The 25,528-nt window shown below is 41.7% G+C and overlaps 2 protein-coding genes across 4 annotated transcripts; one reads left to right on the top strand and one right to left on the bottom strand.

The window, feature by feature from the left end:
* Positions 1 to 59: 59 nt before the first annotated feature.
* armc8 (armadillo repeat containing 8) lies at positions 60 to 20,478 on the bottom strand. 2 transcript variants are annotated; one of them, XM_063498315.1, is made up of 22 exons: positions 20,195 to 20,478; positions 18,647 to 18,723; positions 17,217 to 17,288; positions 16,198 to 16,340; positions 16,017 to 16,114; positions 14,410 to 14,502; positions 14,229 to 14,309; positions 14,058 to 14,133; positions 13,899 to 13,989; positions 13,759 to 13,819; positions 13,439 to 13,639; positions 11,881 to 11,976; positions 11,722 to 11,804; positions 10,817 to 10,898; positions 10,576 to 10,662; positions 9,864 to 9,956; positions 9,581 to 9,730; positions 6,821 to 6,916; positions 4,607 to 4,702; positions 4,424 to 4,496; positions 2,734 to 2,827; positions 60 to 2,646 (listed from the first exon to the last, which is right to left on the bottom strand). In XM_063498315.1, the coding sequence occupies exons 1-22, from the start codon at positions 20,237 to 20,239 to the stop codon at positions 2,613 to 2,615; spliced, it is 2,022 nt and encodes a 673-aa protein (XP_063354385.1). In that variant the 5' UTR covers positions 20,240 to 20,478; the 3' UTR covers positions 60 to 2,612. The 2 variants fall into 2 exon arrangements, with proteins under 2 accessions (XP_063354385.1, XP_063354386.1); XM_063498316.1 differs by lacking the exon at positions 20,195 to 20,478 and adding an exon at positions 19,404 to 19,422.
* A 256-nt stretch (positions 20,479 to 20,734) lies between these two features.
* On the top strand, positions 20,735 to 25,455 carry dbr1 (debranching RNA lariats 1). 2 transcript variants are annotated; one of them, XM_063498319.1, is made up of 9 exons: positions 20,735 to 20,864; positions 21,652 to 21,866; positions 21,963 to 22,087; positions 22,170 to 22,250; positions 22,337 to 22,422; positions 22,518 to 22,742; positions 22,832 to 22,909; positions 23,001 to 23,146; positions 24,163 to 25,455. In XM_063498319.1, exons 2-9 carry the CDS (start codon positions 21,670 to 21,672, stop codon positions 24,908 to 24,910), a joined length of 1,686 nt encoding a protein of 561 aa, XP_063354389.1. In that variant the 5' UTR covers positions 20,735 to 20,864; positions 21,652 to 21,669; the 3' UTR covers positions 24,911 to 25,455. The 2 variants fall into 2 exon arrangements, with proteins under 2 accessions (XP_063354389.1, XP_063354388.1); XM_063498318.1 differs by having other exon boundaries at positions 21,526 to 21,866.
* The last annotated feature ends 73 nt before the right edge of the window (positions 25,456 to 25,528 follow it).

The following is a 25,528-nucleotide window of genomic DNA, read 5'->3' as shown; positions in this document are numbered from 1 at the left end:
ACTGTCAGGTCAGCATCACATTCACACTCTGACATTACTGTGTGCAGCAGCAACAAGTCTGTAACACATTCTGATGGTTTATTTCAAATCCATGAAGCAACCCCTAACTAACAATAAATAAATTTAAAAAAAAAAAGAGAACAAAACCGGTGGGATTTTTAATACAGCAGACTCTCCAAGAAGAAATAAGACACAACACAGGAACTCTTCAGATCTGCATATATTCTCAAGGGTAACATTCATTCTATCAGAGCTTCAGTAAGGTTTGAAATGTCAGGAGAAACGTTCTAGAAATATCCTGATTGGAGAAGAAATTATATAACAAAGGGGTGGAGAAACAATGTAGCACTTGATTCTGCTGCAGTGCATGTACTCATGCCTTAGTCTCAAATGATTCTTACTTTATTTCTTACATCTACTCTGTCCTCACTCGCCTCTCAAAAACACATCAAGGGAGAGAAAGCTGGATGTTTGGGAATTTCATTTATCCCTCCTGACAAACACATGCAGGGGACTGCAGAAACAGCAGCAGACATCGGGTCTTTCTTGACAGGAGGTGTGAGGGATGGATACATTAATCCTCTTTTCCCAGGTGTTGGGTGTAATTAATAACCGCAGGTCTGTGTAAGCACTACATTTCTCAGTGGGATCATAAGGTTACTGGACAGAAGTGACAGGCTTCTGTGCGAGCAGCACCACCACGGTGACGACACCTAAAAGGAGAAATGCTCATTCCTGATTATCCTCCAGAGACCACGTTCAGCGTTCGACAGATATTTAGAGTGCAGTAGATTCCCCCGACTGTGCCAAAAATCATGGTTCAGAGGGATTGACTGAAAAACATGAGGGGCAGGGGAAAATAAAAATCCAAAAATATATATTTGTTTATATTTATATATATTTATATATTTACGAGGCATGTATCCACAAAGAAGAAAAGGAATTCCAAAATAGGCAGTCTGTGTTTTTCCAAGTGAGTCCTTACTTGCGATGCCTTAAGGAAACATTAATATTAATAGTAATTTTAGTCAAAAATTAAAAAAATACAACTGGGAAACTTTGCTGTCCGTCAGCCGTGCTCTGAAACCATAATCTCCACTGTTGGGAATTCTGAAGGCTCCAAATTAGCGGCGATGTCAGGCAGCTGCACTCCAAAAAAAAGAAAGAAAACAAAGTCTGCAAATCTCAAATCACAAAATCCAAATCCAAGGATTCACTTCAAGAGAAGAATAAAATAAAAAACCTATCAGGTGAAACTCCCCTAACCGTTGATTTCACAACAACTGCAGTCTCAGAGTCTCCACCGTGGAGCTGGCGCCGAACTGTTGAGGCTGGGTTGAGGTGTTTGTACTGGAGAAGTGAAGAGAGGTCAGCCACAGGTCCAAAAAAAGGTGTCTTTGTGCAACAAAACAGGCCTCACGATTAAAGTGCCCCTATTAGCCTTTCTGGGGTTTGTGAAACACCTCGTTTGTAGTCCAAGCTTTTCCTTACGTTTCTGATCTATGTCACTGTGTAACACGTTTAAATAAATCCTGCCTAGCTGCTAGTGCTCCTTCGCCGTGGGACATTATTTTGTTGCTAGAGTTGCTGTGATAACTCTAAAATATCTCCAATACCAGCAAAGCACACGGCATCGTCTGTTTCTGGCTAAAACAAGAGCATTAATATGCTCACGATACCCGTCAGCTTCTATCCTACCCTCTAAGGCAGTGGTGTCAAACTATGGGGACCTGAATCGGCCTGGCAAAGACGCCAATCCGTCCCACTGGATGGCTTTGGAAAATATGGAGGAAGGCATGCATTTTTGGACTTTTAACTGTATTTTTTTAAGTTTTACAGATTCTCCTGCTGATAAAGACCTCCCCCATAGCCATTTATACTGGACCAGAGTAGTTAAGTAATAAATAAACAATTACATGACAGAAAAGTTCCTGTTTTTCACTGTCTACTGTAGAAATTTAAATTTAACTTTTTAAATTCATCAATTAACAAAAACTTTGTTTTATAAATACAGGACAGTCTGTGCGGTGAGCTACCAGGACTTTTCTGTATTTTTACATATTTATCATGTAGAAAAACTCAGATGTGCTCTTTATCTTATCCTAAGATATCTCAGGAAATGAATTGTGTGGCAGAAAGTGGGGTTTTATTTGTCCTGTAAAATGAGTTTGACATAATTACATTAAATAGAGGAAAATTCCCAGTAACACTGTTCTAATGGACATATTCTATTGTTCTGTCTACTGTTGTAATTAACATTTATACAATTTCAAGAGAACAGCTGTATCATGTTTGATGCTGTTGGCGTCTTTCTGAAGTGGCCACTGCTAACGCGTTCTAAGTTGGCAGCTGTTAAAGGGCTATGCTGGCTGGGCACAAAAACGCTGCCTTGCTTCTGTTATAGCAGTGGACCAAGTGGAGCAGACTGGGCTCAGACGAAGAGAAGAGGCGCTGCAGGAGTGCACAATATGAATTTCTCTTTTTTAAAGTAATCCTATTAGTTAAAAACAGCATAATAGGGGCACTTTAACTGAAACAAATAACGAAGGAGCCAGGTGTCCTCCACACATTTGTTAGTTAGGCTGGCAGAAGGCGATGGCTGCCCACTGTAGTCATGCTAGGTACTGCTGCAATGCTGTCTTCGCTCTGAAAAGAGACACAGAATGAGTCCAGCAGGCTAAATGAGTGTCTGACAGGATATTTTCTTTTTTGTGACGCACTGTTCTGGCCCACCTGTCACTGAGGTTGGGGTCAGAGGATTGTGTCAGTTTGTGCAGGATGTCCACAAAGCCCATCTCCCTCAGCTTGTCCTGACGCTCCTGAGAACCTGATGACACACAGTGAAGCAGAGAGGACAAATAACAATGTCTGCTGACATGTAAAATCCCACTGCAGCTGTGTGTTCATTAATATGAACACAATCACATGTTCCACAGCTGTATCTTAGCACCAAACCCTCCAATCAGCTCCCTCCTCTGTCCCCGGTCAACTGCCTTGAAGACGTCAAGATCTGGATGTCAAATAATTTTCTCAAACTGAACTCTGGGGTGTAGTTCCCCAAGCCCCAGCTCCAGAAAGGGACTGATCTATGCCATGATGTGGATGGCTGCTCCTATTCACCATCTCCAGGAGTCTCCATCCTGGGTGAAACCTAGAGAACATCACCAGACTCTGGCCATTAATCTCAAATTCCCCAGCTGAGACCCCCATTCATCACCTTCATCACCTCCTGCTTGGAGTGCTGCAATGGTGCCTTGGACAAGCTGCAGTATGCTCAGAAAACAAAATTGACAAAGTTCTTACCGACACCAAGTCGTGACAACACCCCGCCTTTATTCACCTCTTGGCTTTGATAAAGTTCGGTATCTCCTATAAAATCCTGCTTCCCAGTGCTTATCAGACATTTCACCTCCTACACTCTGTCCTGGACTCTGTGTTTCCCAGATAACAGCCTGCTCTCCTTCCCTAAAACAGACCGGACCTGTTAACACAGCCTTCAGTGCTGGTACCCTGATTCTTTGAAATATGCTCCCTTCTGAGATCTGCCCACCTTTGGGCATTTTCAAAAAGTAGGTGAAATGTCACAAGCCTTCAGGACAAAAGGCAAACTATAGAAGAGAAATCAGAGTTTAATTAATAATGATGAATGAGTGAAGAAGAAACACTCAGTGCAAAAATGATTCCCAGATTCATCCCATCTGGTTACACAGCATGTTAAGATTTAATGAAGAGAACAATAATTTCAGTTTTAGCTGAATTTAGAAGCAGGAAATTAGAAATCAGAAACATAAAGGGATGAAAATCATCCAGGCCGAACACATTTCCTCTCCAGCTTACAAGCCATCTCCTTTAAGGCTCGATGATTGTTGCTTTTTTCCACTATTATCAAGACAATCGACCTCTGTGGGAGCAGAGAGATGGCACTGAAGACAATAAAAGTGAAGGAATGACATCTTAAAACTCTGTTACAGCACTTTCAGAAGGCCATGTACTATAATTAGTATTAAATCCACTGTATATTCCTATGGCTGACCTCTTTTTAAAAACAAAACAAACAAACAAAAAAAAAAAACAAAACAAAACACAGAAAACAGTAAACTGTAGCTTCAAAAGTCTGAGTTACACTCTCCCTGAATGAGCATTTAAAAGACTAAAATGTAAACAACCATTTGAGAGGTCGACTTTATTACCATGCTCCTTCCATCCTTCATAGCATTTCTCCATCAGACATCTTTCAGCTTTGTACTCGCCTATGACGTGCCCTCATTCTGGTAAATGTTCTATAAACTAAAGCTGAACACTTAAGACCTCAGTTCTTACTACTTTAACGTAAGCTCAGCTTTCTTCATGTTCCTCGGTCTCCTTTATCTAAACCCATGCCCTTTCTTTATTAGTCCATGTACCTGTGTGCTGCATTTCTTACCGTCCTCCTCATTCCAGATAAGGTTTGAGACGCAAAAGGTTGCAGCAAGCTGCAGTTTCACATTCGAATGCCCCTGTGGGAACAGCAGACATCAGAGAAGTTACAAGTCAAGAAAGAAGGGACAATAACACAGATCAATCAGGCCTCTAGTATATGCTTAAAAACTAACAGTGTGCACAGTACCATGTAGTATTTGATTTTCTGGAGCATGTCGTCATTGGTCATGATGAGGTCCTTGGCTGTGTTGCCATCGGCAATGTTGGCTAGGATGCACAGCGTCTGACAGACAAAGTGTTACATCAGTGCTTTTATCTGAACAGTTTGTTCTGAGGTTAAAAAAAAAATAAAAGAAACCAACAGGCAACACATTCACAAAACTGGCAACATTCGATCATCACACTTTGTGTTTGTGGACGGGGACGTCAATCTGTCCAGTTAGAAGGCACAAACCGAGTCAAACTGATAACAAGAGCGCTGGCCAGGCAACAACAAGACAACCCCCAAACCATAGACCCCTCTATAGCTCTGCCTTGATACCTGCAGTCCACTCAGTTTGTAGTTCCGTCAGTATTGCACATCCATACGTACTGTCACATGAAGGTTTACTGCACAGCACAGTGTCAACGATGTGGAAGAAATACCACGAGGAATCAATATGACCAAAATCTCATATTCGATATGACATTTCTCATCCCGATGATGATATAAATGACAAAATAGTGCTTTTTCTGTAAATGCTGTGAATCTCAGGCAGCTCGACTTGTGTGAAATGTTTTCAGCTGGGCGTCATGTACCTGGAGTCGAGTGTTTTGACCGATGCATGAAACTTTATATTTGTAGATACAAGTTGCAACAGCTGCCATTTTCTTTCTGAGTATTTATTACACGGCGGGTTGCAGGGAAAAGCCTGTTCTAACGTTTTGAGCACCTGACGGCTCTTTTTTGCTTCTCATCCGTAAACTCTCTCCTTACTCTTTCACGTGATTCTTTCGTAGGTGGTTGAGAGGTTTGTCGTGTTTGAGTATGTGGTGGGGACCGGTTTGCAGCATAACTTGCATAGTACAGTGTTCTGGTCCGTGTCAGACTTTTCATAACCAAACCATGTCCATGCTACAGAGGGAGCCCCTCATTTAGGAATAAGGTCCTCGATTTTTGTTGACTGGTCCTTCTGTTTGGAGCTGCCTGGTTCATCTTCACTGGCCGTGCTGGTATTCTGTGTGTCTGCATCCACGCGGTGGCCATCCCCCAAAAATATATTGCTGTAAACAGTGGATTTTGCTCCACCACGAAATAAAAGATAGCTTATAATATGAAACCAGAGAAGTTTTAATTTCGTCACCCGATACATTTTGTCATATCGCACAGCCCTAACTGTACACACACACACACACACACACACTTCTTCATCAGCAGGAACCCAGGGCCCACTGCACCAGTACAAGGTTTATTTTATCCACTTACCAAATGCAGCTGGACAATAACTCCCACCCACCCACTCCATGACATGCACCAGTGAACAACACCGGAAATCATCTCCTTGTATAACTCCTCCATCTAATGCACAGTGCAGTAGTTACACCCTTTTGCACTTGCTCTACAGCAAAGTTTTACAAATTAATGTCAATCATATCTATTTCACTTCTTATAATTGAGCTATTTGTATATATTAGAGCCATTTCTTATATTTTGTAAACTTTGTAAATATTGTATTATTTAATTTAGTTCAGTCTGTTACTGTTATTTTCTTGGAGCAACTGTAACCACATATTTCAACCTCGTCCAACATGCCCTTTCTGAATGCTCTCTTGTTGCCAGTCCAGTCCATCTGTTGTTACTTTCATCTGCATCAAAGCAACTGTAATAGATTCACAATGGTTTGTGCTCCCTAACTGGACAGCTTGATATCACTGAGGTTTAAGAGTGTGAGTGGCCTTAGAACCCTTACTAGATTGACAGGCAGCAGCAAATGCTTTTCCAAGATCACCGTTATCTTTTCTACTGGGCACTGTGTTAACACACCTGAACACTCCAGACCAGCAAACTGTCAAAACGTCTGCATTTATAGAGATGGTCAATTAAGTACATTTGTTTAGCAGCACCTGGTTGCTGCTTTTCCCTGTATGATGGGAATGGTGCAATGTGTCCTGTTGTGCTGTTCACCGGGATTGTACTTAATTTTATGACCTGTTTTGGACCAGATTATTGTTTATGTCCCGATACAAACACCAATGAATGTAACTACACCCACATCAGTAGATAGGACAAGACTGACCTCAGGCAGACAGCCTGTGATCACATAAGCAGAATGTTAAACTGCTCTGCCACACAGCAGCACGCTGAACTTAGAAAAAATAAAAAAATAAATCATCTGTACGTGTGAAGCAGACGGGTGCTCACCTGCTCTTTGACCTCTATACTGTGCTCCGCTTCGAGGATGAGGGTAACTGCCTGCATGATCTGCTTCCCGTGGGAGCTCATGATCTGGTCAATGTGCTGACAAAATGAGAGTTGGGAGTAAAGGGGAAGCAAAGGAGAATCAGTATGCATGTTGCACTTAAGACCTCTGGACAATTCATTCAAATTCAGCCCATACTGGATCGTTCATATGTAGTGATAACACAAGAAAGTGGGGAGCATTCAACGCTGACCCAGAGGTCAAGTACCAACACTGCAGGCGAAAGCGCATCAAATCCGACTTTTCTGACCCTGTGCGACCCGTATCCGATCATGGTATGACAGTGTGAACGGCACAAATCCGATATTTTCAAATCCGATCTGGGTCACTTTCGTATGTGGTACTGAATCCGATACATATCTGATGTTTTAGAAAGCGACTGCTGTTGGAATGGTCATGTCGCATTAAATCCGTCTTTTACGTCACTGACACAAGACAGACGCCAATTATCAGCTCCGGAGAAGCACCCGATAAGACATCGCGAACGCTTCCTGGCCATCTGGTGAAACTGTTGGGAAGACAACTTTGGAGAAACGTGAACATTTTATTTGTACTGTATAATCTGCAGATTCTGACAGAAATCTGCAACTATCCTTTGAAGCACCGCTCCTCTCTAAAACAGCAATAAGGATCATTATTAGGCCATATGTAAATAACAAAATAACTTTATAACTTAAAGCAAAATTGGGAAACGTAAAGTCCGAAACAAGTCTTTATATTAAGGGCCATCAGTCAAACAATACTGTTTGGTCTGGGTCTAAACAGAGCACGTTGTGTGTGACGTCTTCTTTGGCGCATGCGGGCCGCTTTGAGGGTTCACACTAGAGCGCGTTTGCTGTCACATTTTATTTGTAGTGTGAACAAGCAGACAAAAAAAAAAAAATCGGATTGATCAAAAAAATCGGAATTGAACATTAAGACCTGCAGTGTGAACGTAGCCTATGACATATGGGCCACCTGAGAGCAGTTCACAAACAGCAGCAGTACGTTTGTTGCACACACTAGACTCTTTTGTGAAAGTGGATTTTGTCGATATCGAATCTGACACAGCACGATAGTCACGATAATATTTGCATGTAACCAGTGGAAAGCTAAAAATGTATCCATTTAACAACATCATTTCATAATTACTGCAAAGTATCCACAGCAAACAGTACACATTTTAAAAATATCTTAAATATTATCTGGGAAATATTCTCTCTGCTCTACTGTAAACTGAACAGAGGTTTTGATCGGTAATGGGACAAAACATCACCGTGGAATTTGGGAAGCTGCTCTACACACCAAACTGTTGTAGCTGCTTAACACTCACTCATTAGTATCCAGACATCCATTTTCTTGTGCTTATCCAAGCTTACCCAGCTACTGGCTCCCTGTGTGAGGATGTGAATGGAAACCAGAACTGGAGACAGTCTCTCCGGCGTTGGAGCCTCACATTCCTCACTCACAGAGTCAGATGCCAAAACAGCCGACTCCTTTTGAGCCCCTAATCTGAGCTAAAATTGTACTGCTGGACACCTACATCAGAAACTGACTATGGTTGAAGTGATCAGTGAAACACGCACACCTTGTTTTTCATTGTATGTAAACATGTCTTTGTGTTGAAAGTGAGAAAAGAACTCCTGGTGTGTTTGTGTGATTCAGAGAACACTACCTCTGCCATCAGATCTGTGACTGCAGACAGGGCCAATATAAGGATCAGACCATCGAACCCAGCTTGACTTAGAGTTCCTCCTAAATGACCGGGTTTTTCATGCTCTCTCTGAGGAAGAACCCATTTCCACCACTTAAATCTGATCTTTTTCCTTAGCTTGTGGTTACAGGAAAGGGTAGAAACACAGATCAACAAGTCTGGCTTCACACTCAACTCTGTTTTCACTACAACAGAGTGTATCAATGCAGACACTGCACTAGTCTACCACACTGTATCCACTCATTTTGGCAACTGGGGATTGGACCGCCAGCTGACCTACAAAGCGCTAGACCCTCAGCCAGGCGCTTGCCAACAAGCCCCACTATAAGGTCTGACTCGAAATCGAGGGCCTCTGTATCCCTGTGCTGCATGAGCTAATCCTTTGATGAGTTTATTATAAAAACAGTGATTAAAGTCACATTCAATCTGGCCTTCTAACCAGGGCCAGTCTGCCCTGGAAGAACCTATGAGGGCTTATTCCCCCAGACGACTTAGCTCCCAGGAATTCTCAGGCATACAAATCTCACCAAACATTCATGGATTCTTTCATACTTAAGAAAGCTCAAAAGCTTCAAAGCACTTAGTAGTTTGTAGTGACTCACTTACAGTAGAAACAGTGTGCATTACACCAAATCACAAGAGTTCAACGTCCTACAGGAAACACGCTACCATTCATCTGTCCACTCCTATTACAAAGAAACTAATCTGACTGCTTATTGTAGAGCATTTACTTTGTTGTGACTGTTGTTGTAATATCAATGAAACTGATTTAAATTACAATGTGATTCAGTGTGAAGTTTTGTGCTTTAAAAAATTCAAAGCCTTTGAAATTTGACTTAGAACGAGGTGATTTCCATCTGAGATTTAATTTGAGCCGGTGAGCAGTTAATCGACACAATAATCGACAGCTTATCCAACGATGGAAAAAACCCCCAAAACAAACAAAAGAGAAAAAGCTTTAATTGCAGCCTTATTCATGTCTGTTCACGTGTGTGTTTGCGTGTCTCACAGGGCGTGTCGACAGTAGATTGCGCAGCAGACCGAGGGTCTTCATCAGCACGTTGGTGTCGGGGTCTGATAGCAGGCGGAACAGCTGTTCTGTGCCCAAACACCGAACAATCTCCACCTTCACCTTCTGATCAGCTTGGAACGCCATATTCTTAACACACAAACACACAAAGTAGTCAGTTGGGATATTTTAACATCAAGCCAAACACAGCAGCTCACTTTTACAGTGCAGACGAAGGGTGGAGGGGAATATTTTAAAGTACAAAAATTAAATAAAAGCTCACCATCAGGGCCCAGATCCCATTGACTCTCAGTGCAGGACTGTCGCTCTGGGTTAGACTGCATAGTAATTCAATTACCCCTGACTCCAGGATGGGCTGCAGACACACAAAGACAACTGGACTCAACATTAAAGTAATTAAAAAACAAAAAAAGAAAACGTTACTTTACTAAACAGCTATTTTTTAACATCTCCATCAGGAACGGCATCATCATCATCAGTCGTGCTGTCTGCAGAACATTTCCTCTCAAATTGGTTAAAAGCAGCTTCTTCCTGCAGGGCTGTGAGGAGGGGTTAGTGAGTCTACAGCTTCAGAATGCAGACGATCAGAAAACATTTAATTTCTCTGCTTTACAGCACCCTCCTCCCTCTAGCCATTCACGGTGTCGCTCCCTCAACCACAGCCGCCCACTCTCTCCACTTCTCTCTGCACTTCAGTTTGGGTTCCTTCTCAGATTAGGTGTAAGACCTGCACTTAATCTCTTTTGCTGTAGGGAAATGTGGCTTCTGAGCTTCTACCTGCCCTGCTGTGTTTACACGCACATGTTCCACCTGCTCAAATTTAAAAAGCTTTCTGCTGTGGCTGAAAACGAGGCTGTGTGAGCGGTGAGATTGTACCAAACCAGGACAGTTGTGAATCAAACAGCTGAACAACGAGATGAACGTGTCACCAAACCCGATTCATTTCAGAACCCGGGGTGTCTCCATGAGTGTACCTCTTTGCTGGGTGAGAATTCCAGCAGTAGATTGCATAGTGTAGAGGAAGCCATAACCAGGACTTCATCCGGGGCGTTCTGCAAGAGCTGCGTACAACAGAACACACAACCTTAGTTAATATTTCCTCTCACAATCACAGACAGGCTCGACGTTAATGTGTCAGGTAGAGAAACTCAGAGCTCCACTAAACAGCTGTGAAAATATGCTGTAAACAAAACTTTAACGTCAAATTCCAGTGACCTTCATCAGGGGTTTCCATACTGCATGATCGTGGAAGCTGGTTCTCAGCTGCTGCACCGACCGAGAAAGACTGTGAAGACACCTAGGACAAAACAAAAATATAAACAGGTGGTTAAATGGAGATATTCAGTGTGTCAAAGCTTTGGTTTAATGTACCAGAACAGCACCGGAGCCTGAATTAAACTGCCTGTGGTTTTACTCATCGACAGGCAAATCCCACTGTGGTCCAAGCCACCCTCCAGAGTGCAACAGCAAGCTGACATAAAGGGTTAAATGTGTACAGAGAATTAATACTAATTATATGAATTAAAAAGTAATGTAACGTTTTGTCTAACACAACTGTATGAGATCTAATGTAGTTACATTGGAAACATTACCGCAAGTGGACCTATTACACTAAATTCTTCAACTCCCTTTGCATTAAGGTCCCGCCCCTCTTAAGCTAGCTTTATTCTGATAGGTTGCCCTACATCTTAGTTTTCCCCAAACAGAAGCAGCGAAAGGCTGTGGCTCTGCTGTGAACCTTTTAAGAATATCGATCTTAATTAGAAACGGCAAATTTCTCTAATACATCCGTACCAGTTTGGACATGAATCTGATCCAGAGCATGAGTGCGCACAGCACGAGGAAAGCAACAAACATTAAAGCAGGACGTCTCTGTTCAGTAAATATTTTGCTCATTACTGTTTATTGGATTATTAGGGTGGATATAATATTTCAATCAAATCTACATGACTTCCTGTTAAAAGATCTACATAAAAGCAATAAAATGGCTAAAGCGGAAAACTTTCTATGCCAAAACAGGTCCACTTTAACTTTACCAAGCTCAAATTTAGTGCTAACGTCCAGCTGCAAAGACTTGAGCTCAAGCTCAAGTCTTTGAGCTGTCTGACTTTGCACCATACCTGACAGCCGCCAAACGGACTTTAATGCTGGATTCTGATAGGCCGCTGACTATCCTGTCCATCATGTTCTCCGTCTCTGTTATCTGAAAGCCAACATGAGGTGCCGGGTTAGCACAGAAACATATAATGACACGTTTACATAAGCAAACCAGAGGGCACCTTTTTGCGGATGTCCTCATCGTTGGAGCCCAGCGAGGCGTACAGTTTGAAGGCTGCTTGTCTCAGCTCGTGTGCGTGTTTCAGGTCGTGGTCCAGCTGCAAGACAGCAAAGTGAACTGCTGCTGAACGTTAAGTGACAAAGGTTTTTTATTCAAGGTGAAGGATCCATTTTGTGATAAATAAATATGTTTATCAGCATTATGTATTTGTTCCTGGGAACTGAAGGCAGTAACCGGGTCAAAGCTGAGTGATCGGACAGCTAAACAGTCTTTCTGGGCAAAAGGAATACATTTCAACAGCCTTCAATTTGTCTTAGTAAACAAGAAAGGAAATGTTTTAGGCACACAGACAGCAGATATTTAAATGCCCTGAAAAACATCTACAACTATAAGACTGATTAGCACAACTTCAGTTTGTTGGTTCACAGACAAATGTTACAAGCCCCTGACCTTTTCATCAGAATCGCGCTATTGAGCTACATGGATGCAATCAAATTTGTTACACACAGAAGAAAAGAAGTTTTGATAATCCCAAAAGGAAACTGTCAGCACTTTCTAATGCTCCGACTTTCAATTCACAGGTCCAATTTTTAGTGAGTCCACATCTTTACTGTGACTATGGTCGAAGCATTAGCTACGCTTCATTTTTGTTTATAAAACATTAGCAATCAAATCATTTCATAACTGCATCTTCTGACAAAAATCTCCAAACACACAATTTACAGACCACAGCTGTGCTATGATTTACACTAAATTTACATGTAAATGTGATCACTCATAGCTACATAACTAGTTTTCCTCTCACTCAGCACACGGGCCGCAAATCAGCTGCTCACTGAACAGAGCAGACATACACAGGTGTGCCTGCAGCAAATATAATTCACACTCAATTATTTAAAGTTGTGATCAAAAGTTTACACTCATCGTAGGCATGAATGCCATGGTAATGCTTTCAGTGATTTCTTTGAACTATTTTATGTTCCAGGGTGGAATGACTGCAGCTTACATCATTAAAAAAAAACAACAACTGAGTGCACAACTTTGAATTTACACACAAAGTCAAGTATATACAAACCTATTAAATTCTTTTAATAGGTGGTGCAATAGGTAAGCACATTTTTTAATAAAAAAAAAATCAATATGAAAATTGTATTAACAAATTAGAAGACCGTTAACTGCAAATCTGGACTGCACTCTCTCAGCAGACACTGAATGAGCCATGTTTGTCATGTTTGAAGAACACAGTGTTCTGTGTTCTTCACAGCACTGGTTTGCCCTCTTGTGGGCATAATGGGATATTTAAACAGATACGTGTGTGTTTTGTGACAACACTATTTCATGGGGGCAGTGGGAGACCTTAGACCAGCAGCTGGGTTCATCGAGAGCTGCTTACAGAAGGGAAAATCTAAAAGTCACAAAGCCTGTGATGGATGAAAAGTTGCCACAGTGGCAACAACGTCTTGAACTGATGTGTGACGAACAATGCCGCCAAGTTTTCTGAGATTCCCCATTTTAAAAGATAAATATTAAAACTGCTTAACTGAACAGACACGACTCACCCTCTTGATGTCAGTGATGGCAGACACCGAGCTGGGGTACTTGAAGTAGTCAGCTAGCATGGCCACGAGGTGATCAGTGGTGCTTGCGATCCTCTGCAGCTCCACGTCGGGCTCCATGAGATATGCCAGTGTCTCTGCACCCTCCACCCTTTCCTCGAGCAAATGCTCTTTACTGCACATTCGCACGAGACATGGCAGGGTCTGCACAAGCAGCAAAAAGTCACGTTTAAGGGGGAAAAAATAAAAAAGAAGTGCCACTGGTAGAGTATCACAAGAGAAATGATGACGCGAGGCACAAGAACATGTGGGAAAAATCTGACCTTTAGTACTATGCAGCTGTCGTCTGTCCCTATGGCACTCGCTCGACACATATAGGTTAGACTGGAACAGGAGAAGAGGTCAAATAAACAAAAGGTACAGAGGATACAACTCAGTAATAAATAAATGTTATGCCACTCACCATTTGGCTGCTGTTAGCTGCATTTCAATGGGTTGATCCCTTTGCATCATTTTGACAAATACCTGAGTGAGTAGCTCACCATCCACCAGCACTGATGAGAAAAAAAGCACATGAGAGGAGAAAAAGACGAGAAAAAGTAAAAGAAGAAAAGCTCCTCACCATTCACCAGTGTCATGGAGACCTGAGTGTTCTCATATGCCAGGACTGAGAAACACTTTAACGCCTGCATCCGGACCTGGAAAACAGAGGACGATGTATGGAGTGTTACAGAGTATTGTGTGTCAAAGGTCATATCGTCACACTGGGTAAACATGCACACTCCCATTATACCTTATAAGAGGGTGAAATGAGCAAAGGGGCAATATTTTGGATGGCGCCGTGGTTGAAAAGGATCGTCTGGTGCTCTGGAGTCTGAACACAACAAAATCTCAAATCAGCAATCGATCAGTCTGAACAGAGACACTGTGATGGACTCCAGTGTGTTTATGGGCAATCAAATACCAACAAATACCTTACAACAGTGGGAGAAGATCTGGGTGATGTACTCCTGGGTTCTCAGAGAGTTGCTCAGAAGAGACATTAAATGAGGAATCACAGTGGGGTCCTCAAAAAGAAAACAAACGAAAGAGAACATACACACAGAATCATTTCAATGAGAGAATGGGTGATCATGTTCAAGAATAGTCAACTTTTAAATCATCTCTGATGTGAAAATGTAAACAAGGTGGGTGAAAATAAACTCCTGACAATCTCAGTTCTGTGGTGCTTTGTAAAAAATAAACCGTTCCATGTCAGCTGTGTCAGAGGAAATGCACTCGCAACCACTCAACAAGAGCGATGAGTCACCATACTCTGCACAGGCACCCTGCAAACAGGGTAGCCACTGCTGCTAGCAATGCTAACAATAGCCACAGAGTGACTGTTTAACACACGCTTTTTTTACTTTCAGTCAAATAGTCGCGAGTAACATCTTTAACTAAAACTGTCCTCATGCTTGCTGTTGGAGATAAAAGAATGTGATGGTATTTTTTTTTTTAAAGACTGACCTGCTGATTATGAGTTTGACCAAGTAAGTATCCATGACAGCATGGATACTTTTAAACTTTTCTTTAATTCTCTCATAAAGACGAAATTTAAGAACCTCTCCTTTCCCCCTAACAATGAGTTTTGACTAAAGTCACGGTATGACGACAATCAGAAGTGTTTCTTGGTTTTTCCAACAGTAGCTGCATAGTCAGAGACCACCACTAACTAACTCATCACTAACTTTTGATGCAAACCAGTCATTTTGTTCTATAAGCAGGCTGAAATCACTCAGACCAGGAGAGCTTCAAGGACTACTCCCAGCAAGCTTTGAAGGGGTAGAGGGTTTTGTTGTTTTTGGTTATAAAAATGACTTTTTCTCAACAACTGCACGACGTTACAGGAACTTCTATCATTGTCACTCAAATAAATCTCAAAATTAGGTGCACCAGGTTACCACGCAGAGCTTCATTTTACTAATACAATTGGAGTATATTTACATTTATCTGACATGGTTTGCATGCCTGTGTCTAGCTGACACCAGTGTTAGTATCCTGTGTCCATCCTCTTTGCGTAAACAAACTGCTGATGGTTAAAGTCTTTGATGGCTGCAAAGGCTTAAACAGAAAGACAGTTTATATGCTGGCTAGCCGGCTATTCAAACAAGGAAATGACAGATGGGTGCTCTGGTAGATTTCTGGTTACAGCGAGACAGACACAGTCGCTCCACATTACAGATTCCATTTTCTTTCAGAAAAGAATCAATATGCTGCATTTACACTGCTTTAGGTGTTTACACAGTATACTGCTACCAAGCGGAACAATCACACTTGTCTGTGCCACCATGAGGTTTAATTAACACCTCTAAGCTGAACGTCCGCTGCAGCAGAGGCTAACGAGTGTGGCAAAGAATTTGATACGACTCGGAATCAAATCAGATCATATTAATCACTGCATTTCTTTCAATAATACATTTTATTAGTGCCTCTGTTCTGTATTTATTTGCTACAACAAATACCTGAGACTGGTACTCTGCGCTTGTCATGACCAAACTTGTCTACACATGTGGTATAGAAGGTGTTTAAGGCGACCTACAGTATAAAGCAGCTGCACAGGGGTGACTGGACTGATGAAGACAGTTCTGAGACATCGAAGGCAAGCTTCAATGAAGATCAGGTCCGGAGATAAGAGACCTGCAAGCACACAGAGTACGTGTAATCTCATGTCACCTGCAGTATTTGCATACATCTGTGTGTGCGTGTGTGTTTGACCCAACCTTGAAGAAGGGCAGGGATGATGTGACAGTCCACCAGGGACTTGATGTTGTTCTCAGTGCCCATGGCGAGGCTTCCCAACACTACGGCGCACTCTGTCCTCAGCTCCATACTGGACGAGCTCTGCTGCAGCAGGTATAATAACCTGGTGCCAACAGAGGGGGGAAGCACAGTCAGGGTTTCTCTAGGTTTTTAATAAGACAGTTGAATAAAGTCTTATCACTTCTATCCAATGCAATTTATATACAGAGCACTGAAACACAACAACAGTCACCTCAAGGCACTTTATACTGTAAGACAAAGAACCTACAATAATAGAGAGAAAATCCCAACAATAAGATGAACCCTCCATGAGCAAGCAGTTTGTGACAGTGGAAAGGACAAACTCTCGTTTAACAGGAAGAAACCTCCGGCAGAACCATACATAGGAAGTGGAAAAAGACAAATAAAGCCCCCAGCAGCCTATTTTTCTAGCCTTTGCCTAGAGAGGGCGTCTGTTTCCCAACTCCAACCTGGGAGCCGGTTCAACAGGAGAACAAACCCTGCATAACCTGTAAGACATAGCAGAATTTACTACCAGGTTATATTGCATAGCTTTAACAGCTGTGCTGTAGTTTCATATTATCATGAACTACAACTTTATACTGCTGTCAACAAAACAGACATCAGCATGTAGAACCTGGGGGTAAAAATAAACTTGGCCCTAACAGACCCTTTTTAAGTATCCATCTACTCTGTATCTGTGACCAAATGGGTTCAGAGGATGGCTGGGGTAATGTACTGTGGTGAGTTTCATGCTCTGTTATGATATCAAAGAGGTTGGGGGTTGCAAAACCACTGGATTCAAAAGCACCATAAGTGCTTTTAATGTGGTCCAACTTATTTGGTTGGAGGCACAGACACAAGAGGGTAAGCGTGCCATGTTCCAACAGCTTCATGTAAGTGCATTAGAAAGACTTTTTCAAAGACCTAAAGAAAGAAGTAGAGAGCAGCAGAGCGTGAGAGGTGCGGGGATTCATACCTCGGCACGGCTCCGAGGACAATCAGATTGGCCTTCTGCTTGTTGTTTCCTATGACAGCATTCTTCATGTCACTGTCAAAGCATACAAATACATCCAAATGAGACATGTGAATGTATTTGAAACAACATAATATAACCTTAAGAGTGAATATGAACACCTTGATTTATAGCATGTTATCATTTAATTGATAAGCTATAAGCACATCAGACCGACACAGGTCAGGCAGGCTGACAGTTTTAAAAACAACAATAGAATCATTGATATCAAGCTCATGTTCTACATATTCTCATGTAACACATTAGAAATGAACAGGCTTCATCTAAGTGCATTTTTCCCCCGTGTGCTTCTTCTGCTCTGTTAGTACCTCCAGATGATATGTGATATAAGATAAGATAACCTTTATTAGTCCCACACGTGGGAAATTTGTTTTGTCACAGCAGGAAGTGGACAGTGCAAAAGTTATGAAGGACACTTAGAATAAAATAAAATAAGAATAAATACAGTACACATAAGAATAAATACAGTACACATATCAAACTGCAGCAAAGTGAGTGGAAAAGCACACTGATCTAGGAGGCAGTTAAGGCAGTCAGGCGCTCGGCTAATGAAGCGATACAAGTCGTAACCAGAGCTAGTCTCCCCGCAAGTTAAAAATAACTAAATAGTCCGAGTCCAAATCACAGCAGTCCAGACCAAGAGTGAGAGTGAGACACGGAGTCACAAACAGCTAAGCCTGTGCATGTAAGCACACACTCCTGCTGCAACACTGTTGTCACTAATGTTTAGAATTTGGGACATTAAAAACAAGCATGTGCTGGTAAATGATAAACAGCCTGTGGAATTAAACTCTTAGCAACAACAACAGCTGAATTTAACATAACAGGGTGGACTGTTTGTTTTTGTTTTTTTAACCACCAATTTCATTCATTTTCAACAAAAAAGAAAGAAAAAAAAATCAGGAAAGCCCAAAGATGTGCTATTGCAGTGGCTGAATAAAGTCTGCAAACTGGAGGCAAGCAGAATTTGACAGCTGTCATTTACTGCAAAAAATTACTTCAAACCCTTTTTTTCCTGCACTTTGTAAAACAAAATTTAAAACAAAATCAAAAACAAACAAAAGAGCACATGCAGAGATTTTTCTGCAATGTCTCCACCCACCAAACAGATTTTGGCCTTCCACCAAGAGAATTAATGAAAATTGTGAAAAAAAAATAGATGTAAGACTTCAATTTAATTTACAAGTTTGAAGCATAATGCATTTTATACATCAAACAAAAACAAAAAAACTCTATAAGATGCACAGACTTCTTGCCTTACCTACATAAGGCGCGACAGTATTTTTGTGTGTATTCACATAAGTACTATTCTGACACAGGAAAGACCCTGATATACATGCGTATATGTGATACCCAATCAGACCCACACTTACATGACTCCCTGAAGCACTTTCTGTGGGTCGGGGTCAAACAGTCTGTCAACATAATGGCGACTAGTGGCGGTGACTTCCTGCATTAGAACAAAAAACAAAACAAAAACACAAACATGACTTTTAGAAATCACTGACTTCACCCTGGATTTACCTTGTACAGTTTTTTTCCTCTACACTATCAAACGCTGTCCTCCACATCTGACAACAGACAAAGTGCACATATTTCAGCAGAGTAAAACCCTACGGAATTTGGTTTCTAACTGAACAAATATTAACCATTAAATAAACAATAATTAATTATACATAAAAAGGGCAGTTTTAAATGGTTATTTTTTCACAACAAAAATAACACCTTTTGTGTTACACACAGAGAAAAATACAGCAGCCTCCACGGCAGGAGCCTTTAAAAGCTTTTTGACACTGCACCCGGTGGCTGCATGCGACACCAGAAAACTGTTTATATCACTGGCAGCTTTGACCAGAACTTTCCGCAGAAGTCAACGTCCTCCAGCTGCCAACGGAGTCACACTTTGATGCCAGCACGTAGCTCACAAGGTGTCCCAACACGTTCTGTACCTGTGTACCTCTCATTCAGACAGCCACTGTGGCAAACATTCATTTCACAAGTATACAGCATTATGTATGTATGCACAATAACGGATCAACTCGTGTTTTAAAAAAGCGTGAAGCTGAGATGCTAAAGTATCAGTTACCATGATATCTTCAATCACACTGCCTCCTTTCTGCATACACCTACCATGGGGGGCGTTTCACTATTGCTCCTTATGCGCTTTTTCGTGGAACAGTTTGCGTTATATTAGCCAAGTTACAGTTGGCAGTGAGTGTCACTTGCTAGAGTAAATCCCAGAGTCTTACCAATTACTACAGCTCTGACTGCCGACACACTACATATAAAAACACCTAAAGAGTAAGGAAACCAGTGAGTTAGCAAAGTTTGCTTCGCTAGCTTAACCGTATGCTACAGTTGCTAATGTTACTTGCAGGAGCACCTAACGTTAGCTAGGTTAACAATGTTAAGTTTGCTATTGCAATTAAGACGGCGCATAACTTAAAATCAAATAATACTGAGCTGTTTGAATAAAAATCTCATTCCTACAACTTGTTATCCAATGTGCATGATGCATTCTATAAACGTGTTTTGACTACTGCAAAACTGGTGACAGCACTGGTACTCTTAGCAATTAGCTGCTAACTCATTCCGAGTAACACTGACAGCTAGTTTGTTCGCTCAATTTTGTTTTAGGTTACAACGACGGGGCGAGCGGGCACAACTCGCATATATTCCCTTTATTGTGTTCGGAATGTTCCCGCCCGCCCGGGCAACGCGAGGAAGCAAATCATTCTCTACAACAGCTACGTAGGTGGACCGCTACATGTTGCAATGCCTTTAACTTAGCTTTATGGCTAACAGAAAAACCTTTATACTTGAGAGCTTCTAGATGACCAAACAAAATCAGCTACTCGCAGTTGCCGTTTGCATTCTATAACCTGACACTGCTAGTTGAAATTATAAAGACTGGCACTCACAGACAGCACACTGATGCGGAGTGGGGCCTCCAATAAGCACGCCATCTCTCTTCCTCCGATGGAGCGCCCCAATCGGCGCAGCAGTCTGGAGACACTCCACCCCCCAGAGCAGCTTTGAGAGGCCTTTAAAAAGTAACTGTAGCCTAATCAGACAACTCTTTGCTAGCGTTATTTCTAAAACAGGCCCCTATATTCTTCCGTAGGCTCAGCTGTGATGTCCCGTAGCAGATATGCAACAAAAACCAACACCGCTAACTTAGCGAGCTCTCTGACAGACCGTGGACTTGTCAATAAAGTAAATATTGTTTATAAACGTGACGTAGTTGCTGTCTGCTTGAATTTGATTCGACACAATAGGTTGAGTCGTGCGAACTATGCATCAGATTAAGGAATAAATATAAAAACGCAAATTTTTAAAATACAATATATTTTTAAATCAAGACTTACCAAGAAGTATAGTAATATAATTCTACACATTTATAATGGAATCTACTGCTAGTCACTAGAATTTGATGAAGAATTGCGCATGCGCTCGTTTTGGTAGAGGCGAGGTGGGAAAATTCATTCTGTTCGTTTCTTCCACAAACATAAGCATGTTTTTTTGCACAAGTTTGCAACTTTATGGACTATAAACCGGCTCAAAATACTCGTTAATTATACTCCCAAATCTGTAAGTACTCAGTTCGTTTACTTTGCTCTTATATAACAAATTTCCTCCATATACGCTGTCGAGTTTCGCTTAATTACGTAGCCTAGCTAGCTGTTGCGTGTTGTGTCGTAGGATCTGAGCTTCTAGTAGCTACCCTGCTTGAGTGTGAGGATACGAAGTAGAGAATACTTTAAAGCAGCATGGGACACATTTGTCAGATTAAAAATAAATAAAAAATAAAAAGCATCGTGCACTACTTACTGCACGTATTCAAGGGCTACCCGCCGGTGCAGCGTGCATTGAGTCTTTATTGTCTTAAAAAAGGTGCTAGGGTCATCTTCAGTTCGCATACCTTTCATTTAATTTGTTTCTAGCTAAATGAAACATGACAGTCCAACAGGAGCTCTGCTCATACGCTAAAATTAAACGGGTGTCTACCCGATTGCTCCTGGATAGCTTTAGTCACATGGTAATTCATTAGCACTGTTTAAGATCACCCAAGACCGTATTATAGGTTATTAAAGTCCCTTTCCACTGTGTGATTAAAAGGCAACTAAAACTATGATCCAAGTAGATGTGAAAAAAAATAATTTTCCCAACTGAAATGTATATTAGAACTAGACTTTAGCGAAATTGTGTGTTAAGTTTAAGTAATCATCATCACCATTGTATGTCTTTACAGATTGCCAAATCATCTTTTAGGAGGCCGTGGACCTCGGCTTGACTGTGTCCACAGAGGCCGATGGTGTTTAGATGAGAACATAAGCCATCCTTTAGTGTGAATGTGAATTTCTCTGCACGTTGTCAGATCACCTGTTTGCACAGGATGAAAATTGCAGTAGAAGGCTGTTGCCATGGGGAGCTGGACAAGATTTATGAGACAATTGAGTATCTGGAGCAGAAGGAAGGGGTGAAGGTGGACCTGCTGCTTTGCTGTGGAGACTTCCAGGCAGTGCGAAATGAGGGAGACTTGAAGTGCATGGCAGTGCCAGCCAAGTACAGAACCATGCAGACCTTTTACAAGTAAGTTCTTTGTTTATGTTGTGTTTTTGTTTGTTTTTTTTTAAATCAAAGACACGAGTAAGGATATTTAAAACTTTATTATTGTCCGTGTTGCAGGTATTATTCTGGGGAGAAGAAGGCTCCGGTGTTGACCATTTTCATTGGAGGAAACCACGAGGCTTCCAATCACCTGCAAGAGCTCCCTTATGGAGGCTGGGTGGCACCAAACATTTATTATCTAGGTAGAGACTGACTGATTCCAAATTTGTTTGCCAGCTTGTCTGACTCGCCACAGGCCTGACCTATATAATCACCTGTCTCCAGGTTATGCTGGTGTTATTCGCTACAAAGGGATCAGAATTGGCGGCTTATCTGGCATTTTCAAATCACATGACTACAGGAAGGGTATTTGTTTTTGTTTGTTTAGCTTTTCAAATAGTTGAGGCTCCACTGCTATGCATCATATTTACACGGAATGTTTTCACTTTAAGGCCACCATGAATTCCCTCCATATAATCCTGAAACACTTCGAAGTGCATACCACATCAGAAATATCGAGGTTTTCAAATTAAAACAGGTAAATCTCGCAAGTTCTTAAACACAACTCTAAATGATTGTCCACTTGTTTAGCTAAATATACAATGTTAATTTTACATGATTATTTCTGCTAAGATCCAGATGCCCATAGACATTTTCATGAGCCACGACTGGCCTCGTGGAATCTACTACTATGGCAGCACGAAGGAGCTGTTACGAAAGAAGAAATTCCTTCGTCCGGAGGTGGAGTCAAACTCTCTGGGAAGTCCTGCTGCAGAGGAGCTCCTAGCTCACCTCCAGCCTAACTATTGGTTCTCTGCGCATCTTCATGTGAAATTTGCTGCCATTATGCAACATCCGGTGAGAGTGACAGTTGTTCAGTTAGAATTACTGCTGCTAATAAGGTTTAAATCGTTCTAACCATCATTTTGGTGATTTCTTATTTTCAGCCTAAAGGTAAAAGTGCACCACGCGTAACCAAATTCCTGTCTCTGGATAAATGTTTGCCCCACAGGGAATTCTTACAGGTGGGACAACTTTCTTTTTTTTTTTTTAATTGATATATTAGGATCAGAGTCTGGGTTAAAGTGTGTGAGCTAACACCTTTTGTTTTTTCAGATTGTGGATATTCCAGAAAGACCAGGTTCATCTGAGGGTATTGAGTATGATCCAGAGTGGCTTGCTATTCTCAAGGCTACCAACACTCTACAGAGGACCACTCCTCACCCCTGGAACCCCCCAGAGAATAATGGCTTGCATGAACGGTACACACGTATAGACATAAAAGTAACAAAGCCTGTAAAAGCCGAGTTAGCTTGTGCATGCATGATTTCAACAACATCAGTCTCCCAGAACTCAAACATTAGCTTGAACATAGAGCCAGTGTCATGCAGCAGGGGAAAGGTCACTCTGGAAGAGAGGATCTTGCACTTAAAACAAGCTTTGCATTGTAACTTCCCTGAGCTCTAGGTGTAAAAGGAAACTCGAGCTCAGGGAAGGCCTTTTTGTGTAGGATGTTATCACCACCCGTGTTGCCTTGGTGAAATAAGCAACAAAAATAAGCTCTATGGGAAAAACAAGTTTGATATTTGCATGTTTTGTTTGGCAGCATGTTCTCCACAAATTAATGCCACTTTTTTTTTTTGAAGCGCAAGCAAAATGCTAATAACCAATAGGAGCACTATAGCTAGTCACTGGAATTTTTTTAAACTACTCAGCTGTCTACAACCTCAAGACAGAACAAGAATGAAGTTGCTGGTGTAGCTAGTTAGACCTGTGAAAGTTAGAGAGGAAGTATGAAACTCACTGCTTCAGCTGTTGGTTTTCATTCTTTTCCTTCTTCCCAAAGCCAGCAAGCACAACTGAGCGGGGAGCAATTTGAAGTGTGTCACACTGCTTATTCATAAAAATACATTTGTATGTGTAGACAGTAATGAAAATAAAGCAGAAGGAAAGATTTCTCTGGACACCAATATTTGCTTAAATCAGCTCAACGCACGTTTTCAGTGAAGCCAAAACAATACTTTACATAGTGTCTTTGCATCCATACAGGGAGACGGTATAGTGGAGCCTAATAATGGACAGGCAGAAATATAATGTAGTCTGAACCCAGCACCAACTACACCACAGTTGCATGACTTCAGTGACACCACCACCCAACAGAACTTTTATTTTGTCATTTCTGCTGACCTTTGCTTCAGATGCTTGAAGCAAAGGTCATTATGACTGAGCGGTTTTTGTTCACTTTCTTTTATAATGTTGGATTGCATACACCCATCAGGTGGGACTTCAGCGCTTCAGAAGCCACTATGATGCAGGTGGTGGAGGATCTGAGCGGGGAGCTTGGCATTCCAGACAACTTCAGTCCAACGGTGCCATCCTACAACCCCAACAAGCCCCATCCTCAGGCTACCCCGAGCTACAACACCAACCCTCAGACCACCGAGCTTTGCGCCAAGTTGGGTCTCACAGACATCTATGCACAGGTCGGGCGGGGAGAAGATGAGGTGGCGAGAGTTCAGGGCAGTACTGGAGGAGAGGATGACGAAGATGAAGATAGTTTGGGAAGTACTGACGAGCCCAGCGAGTATCCAACCGATACTTCAGGATTGTCAGGTTCATTTAATCCAGATGAGATCACCATAGAAGACGAGTGGGAGGAGGGGGAGGAGGAGGAGGAGCTGAAAGCAGAGGTGAAAGGGGACAAGCTTTTTGATGCGAAAGCAGGTGAAATCCACACACCCAGCCGTATGGTTCTACCCGAGCCCAAATGCAGCGTCTCGCCCCCTCCTCTGCCCGACCTCATGAACCTGCCACCTCCTTCCCACTCTACCCCAGCTCACGCTCAGTTTGGAGCAGACAGGGCAGGACAGGGCAGCGGCGACGATGAGGACGTCACAGCTGCACGCATCCTAAAACGAACCAGCATTGAGAGTGGGGACGCTGGCAGCAGAGGCCCAACTCCAAGAATCAAACGCAGAAACCAGGTGATCTATACAGCAGCGGAGGATGACGAGTGTGAGGGATAGTCAGAGAGGCAGTGTAAACTTCTCCATTAGTTTATATTCATTAATTTATGTACCTGCAGCTACTCACACGAGCTGTTCAAAGCAGAGGCATGGCTTTGTTAAAATGCCCGTAAAGGTGGACTGTACACAAGCAAAGAATTAGTTTCTGGATTCAGTTTCCACAGAAATTATACCCATCAAAATGTTTCGTTGTTTAAACATGATTTTTATGTATTTTAATCCAACCAGATTTTTTAGAACACTTTTTTTTTCTGACATTGTAATTTCAAGATGATTAAAGAGGCCAGAAAGATGAGAACAGTTTTTTTTTTTTTTTTTTTTTTTTTAAACAGAAATAATGACTTCACAGCTTTATTGAACACTTACATACCGTAGGTGCTGATGGAAAAAGCAAGTCTTTGTTTTAATTACTTGTCATCTTACTCGTACAGACCACTGAATCTACGTTAAAACACTGAACAATGACAGTGGATGCCGTTTCTTGTATGTAATGAGCTGTTAGTGTTGAGAGGAACGGCACTTCTTTTTTTTTTTTTTAAGCCTTCCATTTGTATACTATTTGAAAATTGTTTTAATGAGAATTCAGTTTTTCTCATCAAAATGCTTGGATGTGAAAAT

This window comes from Pelmatolapia mariae, linkage group LG16_19 (genome assembly GCF_036321145.2).
Source record: "Pelmatolapia mariae isolate MD_Pm_ZW linkage group LG16_19, Pm_UMD_F_2, whole genome shotgun sequence".
Lineage (NCBI taxonomy): Eukaryota > Metazoa > Chordata > Actinopteri > Cichliformes > Cichlidae > Pelmatolapia > Pelmatolapia mariae.
Note: the sequence above shows the minus strand (reverse complement) of the source record. Positions and strands in the feature narration are given on the sequence as shown.

What these genes read in the sequence shown, in the direction of transcription:
- dbr1 (XM_063498319.1), top strand. Translation starts at nt 21,670, where the DNA reads ATGAAAATTGCAGTAGAAGGCTGTTGCCATGGGGAGCTGGACAAGATT. An exon ending in ACCAAACATTTATTATCTAG is followed by an intron (nt 22,088 to 22,169) that starts GTAGAGACTGAC and finishes ACCTGTCTCCAG; the next exon opens with GTTATGCTGGTGTTATTCGC. An exon ending in ATCACATGACTACAGGAAGG is followed by an intron (nt 22,251 to 22,336) that starts GTATTTGTTTTT and finishes TTTCACTTTAAG; the next exon opens with GCCACCATGAATTCCCTCCA.
- armc8 (XM_063498315.1), bottom strand. Translation starts at nt 20,239, where the DNA reads ATGGCGTGCTTATTGGAGGCCCCACTCCGCATCAGTGTGCTGTCT. An exon ending in GTCCTCGGAGCCGTGCCGAG is followed by an intron (nt 16,341 to 17,216) that starts GTATGAATCCCC and finishes TGTTGGCACCAG; the next exon opens with GTTATTATACCTGCTGCAGC. An exon ending in CATCCCTGCCCTTCTTCAAG is followed by an intron (nt 16,115 to 16,197) that starts GTTGGGTCAAAC and finishes GTGTGCTTGCAG; the next exon opens with GTCTCTTATCTCCGGACCTG.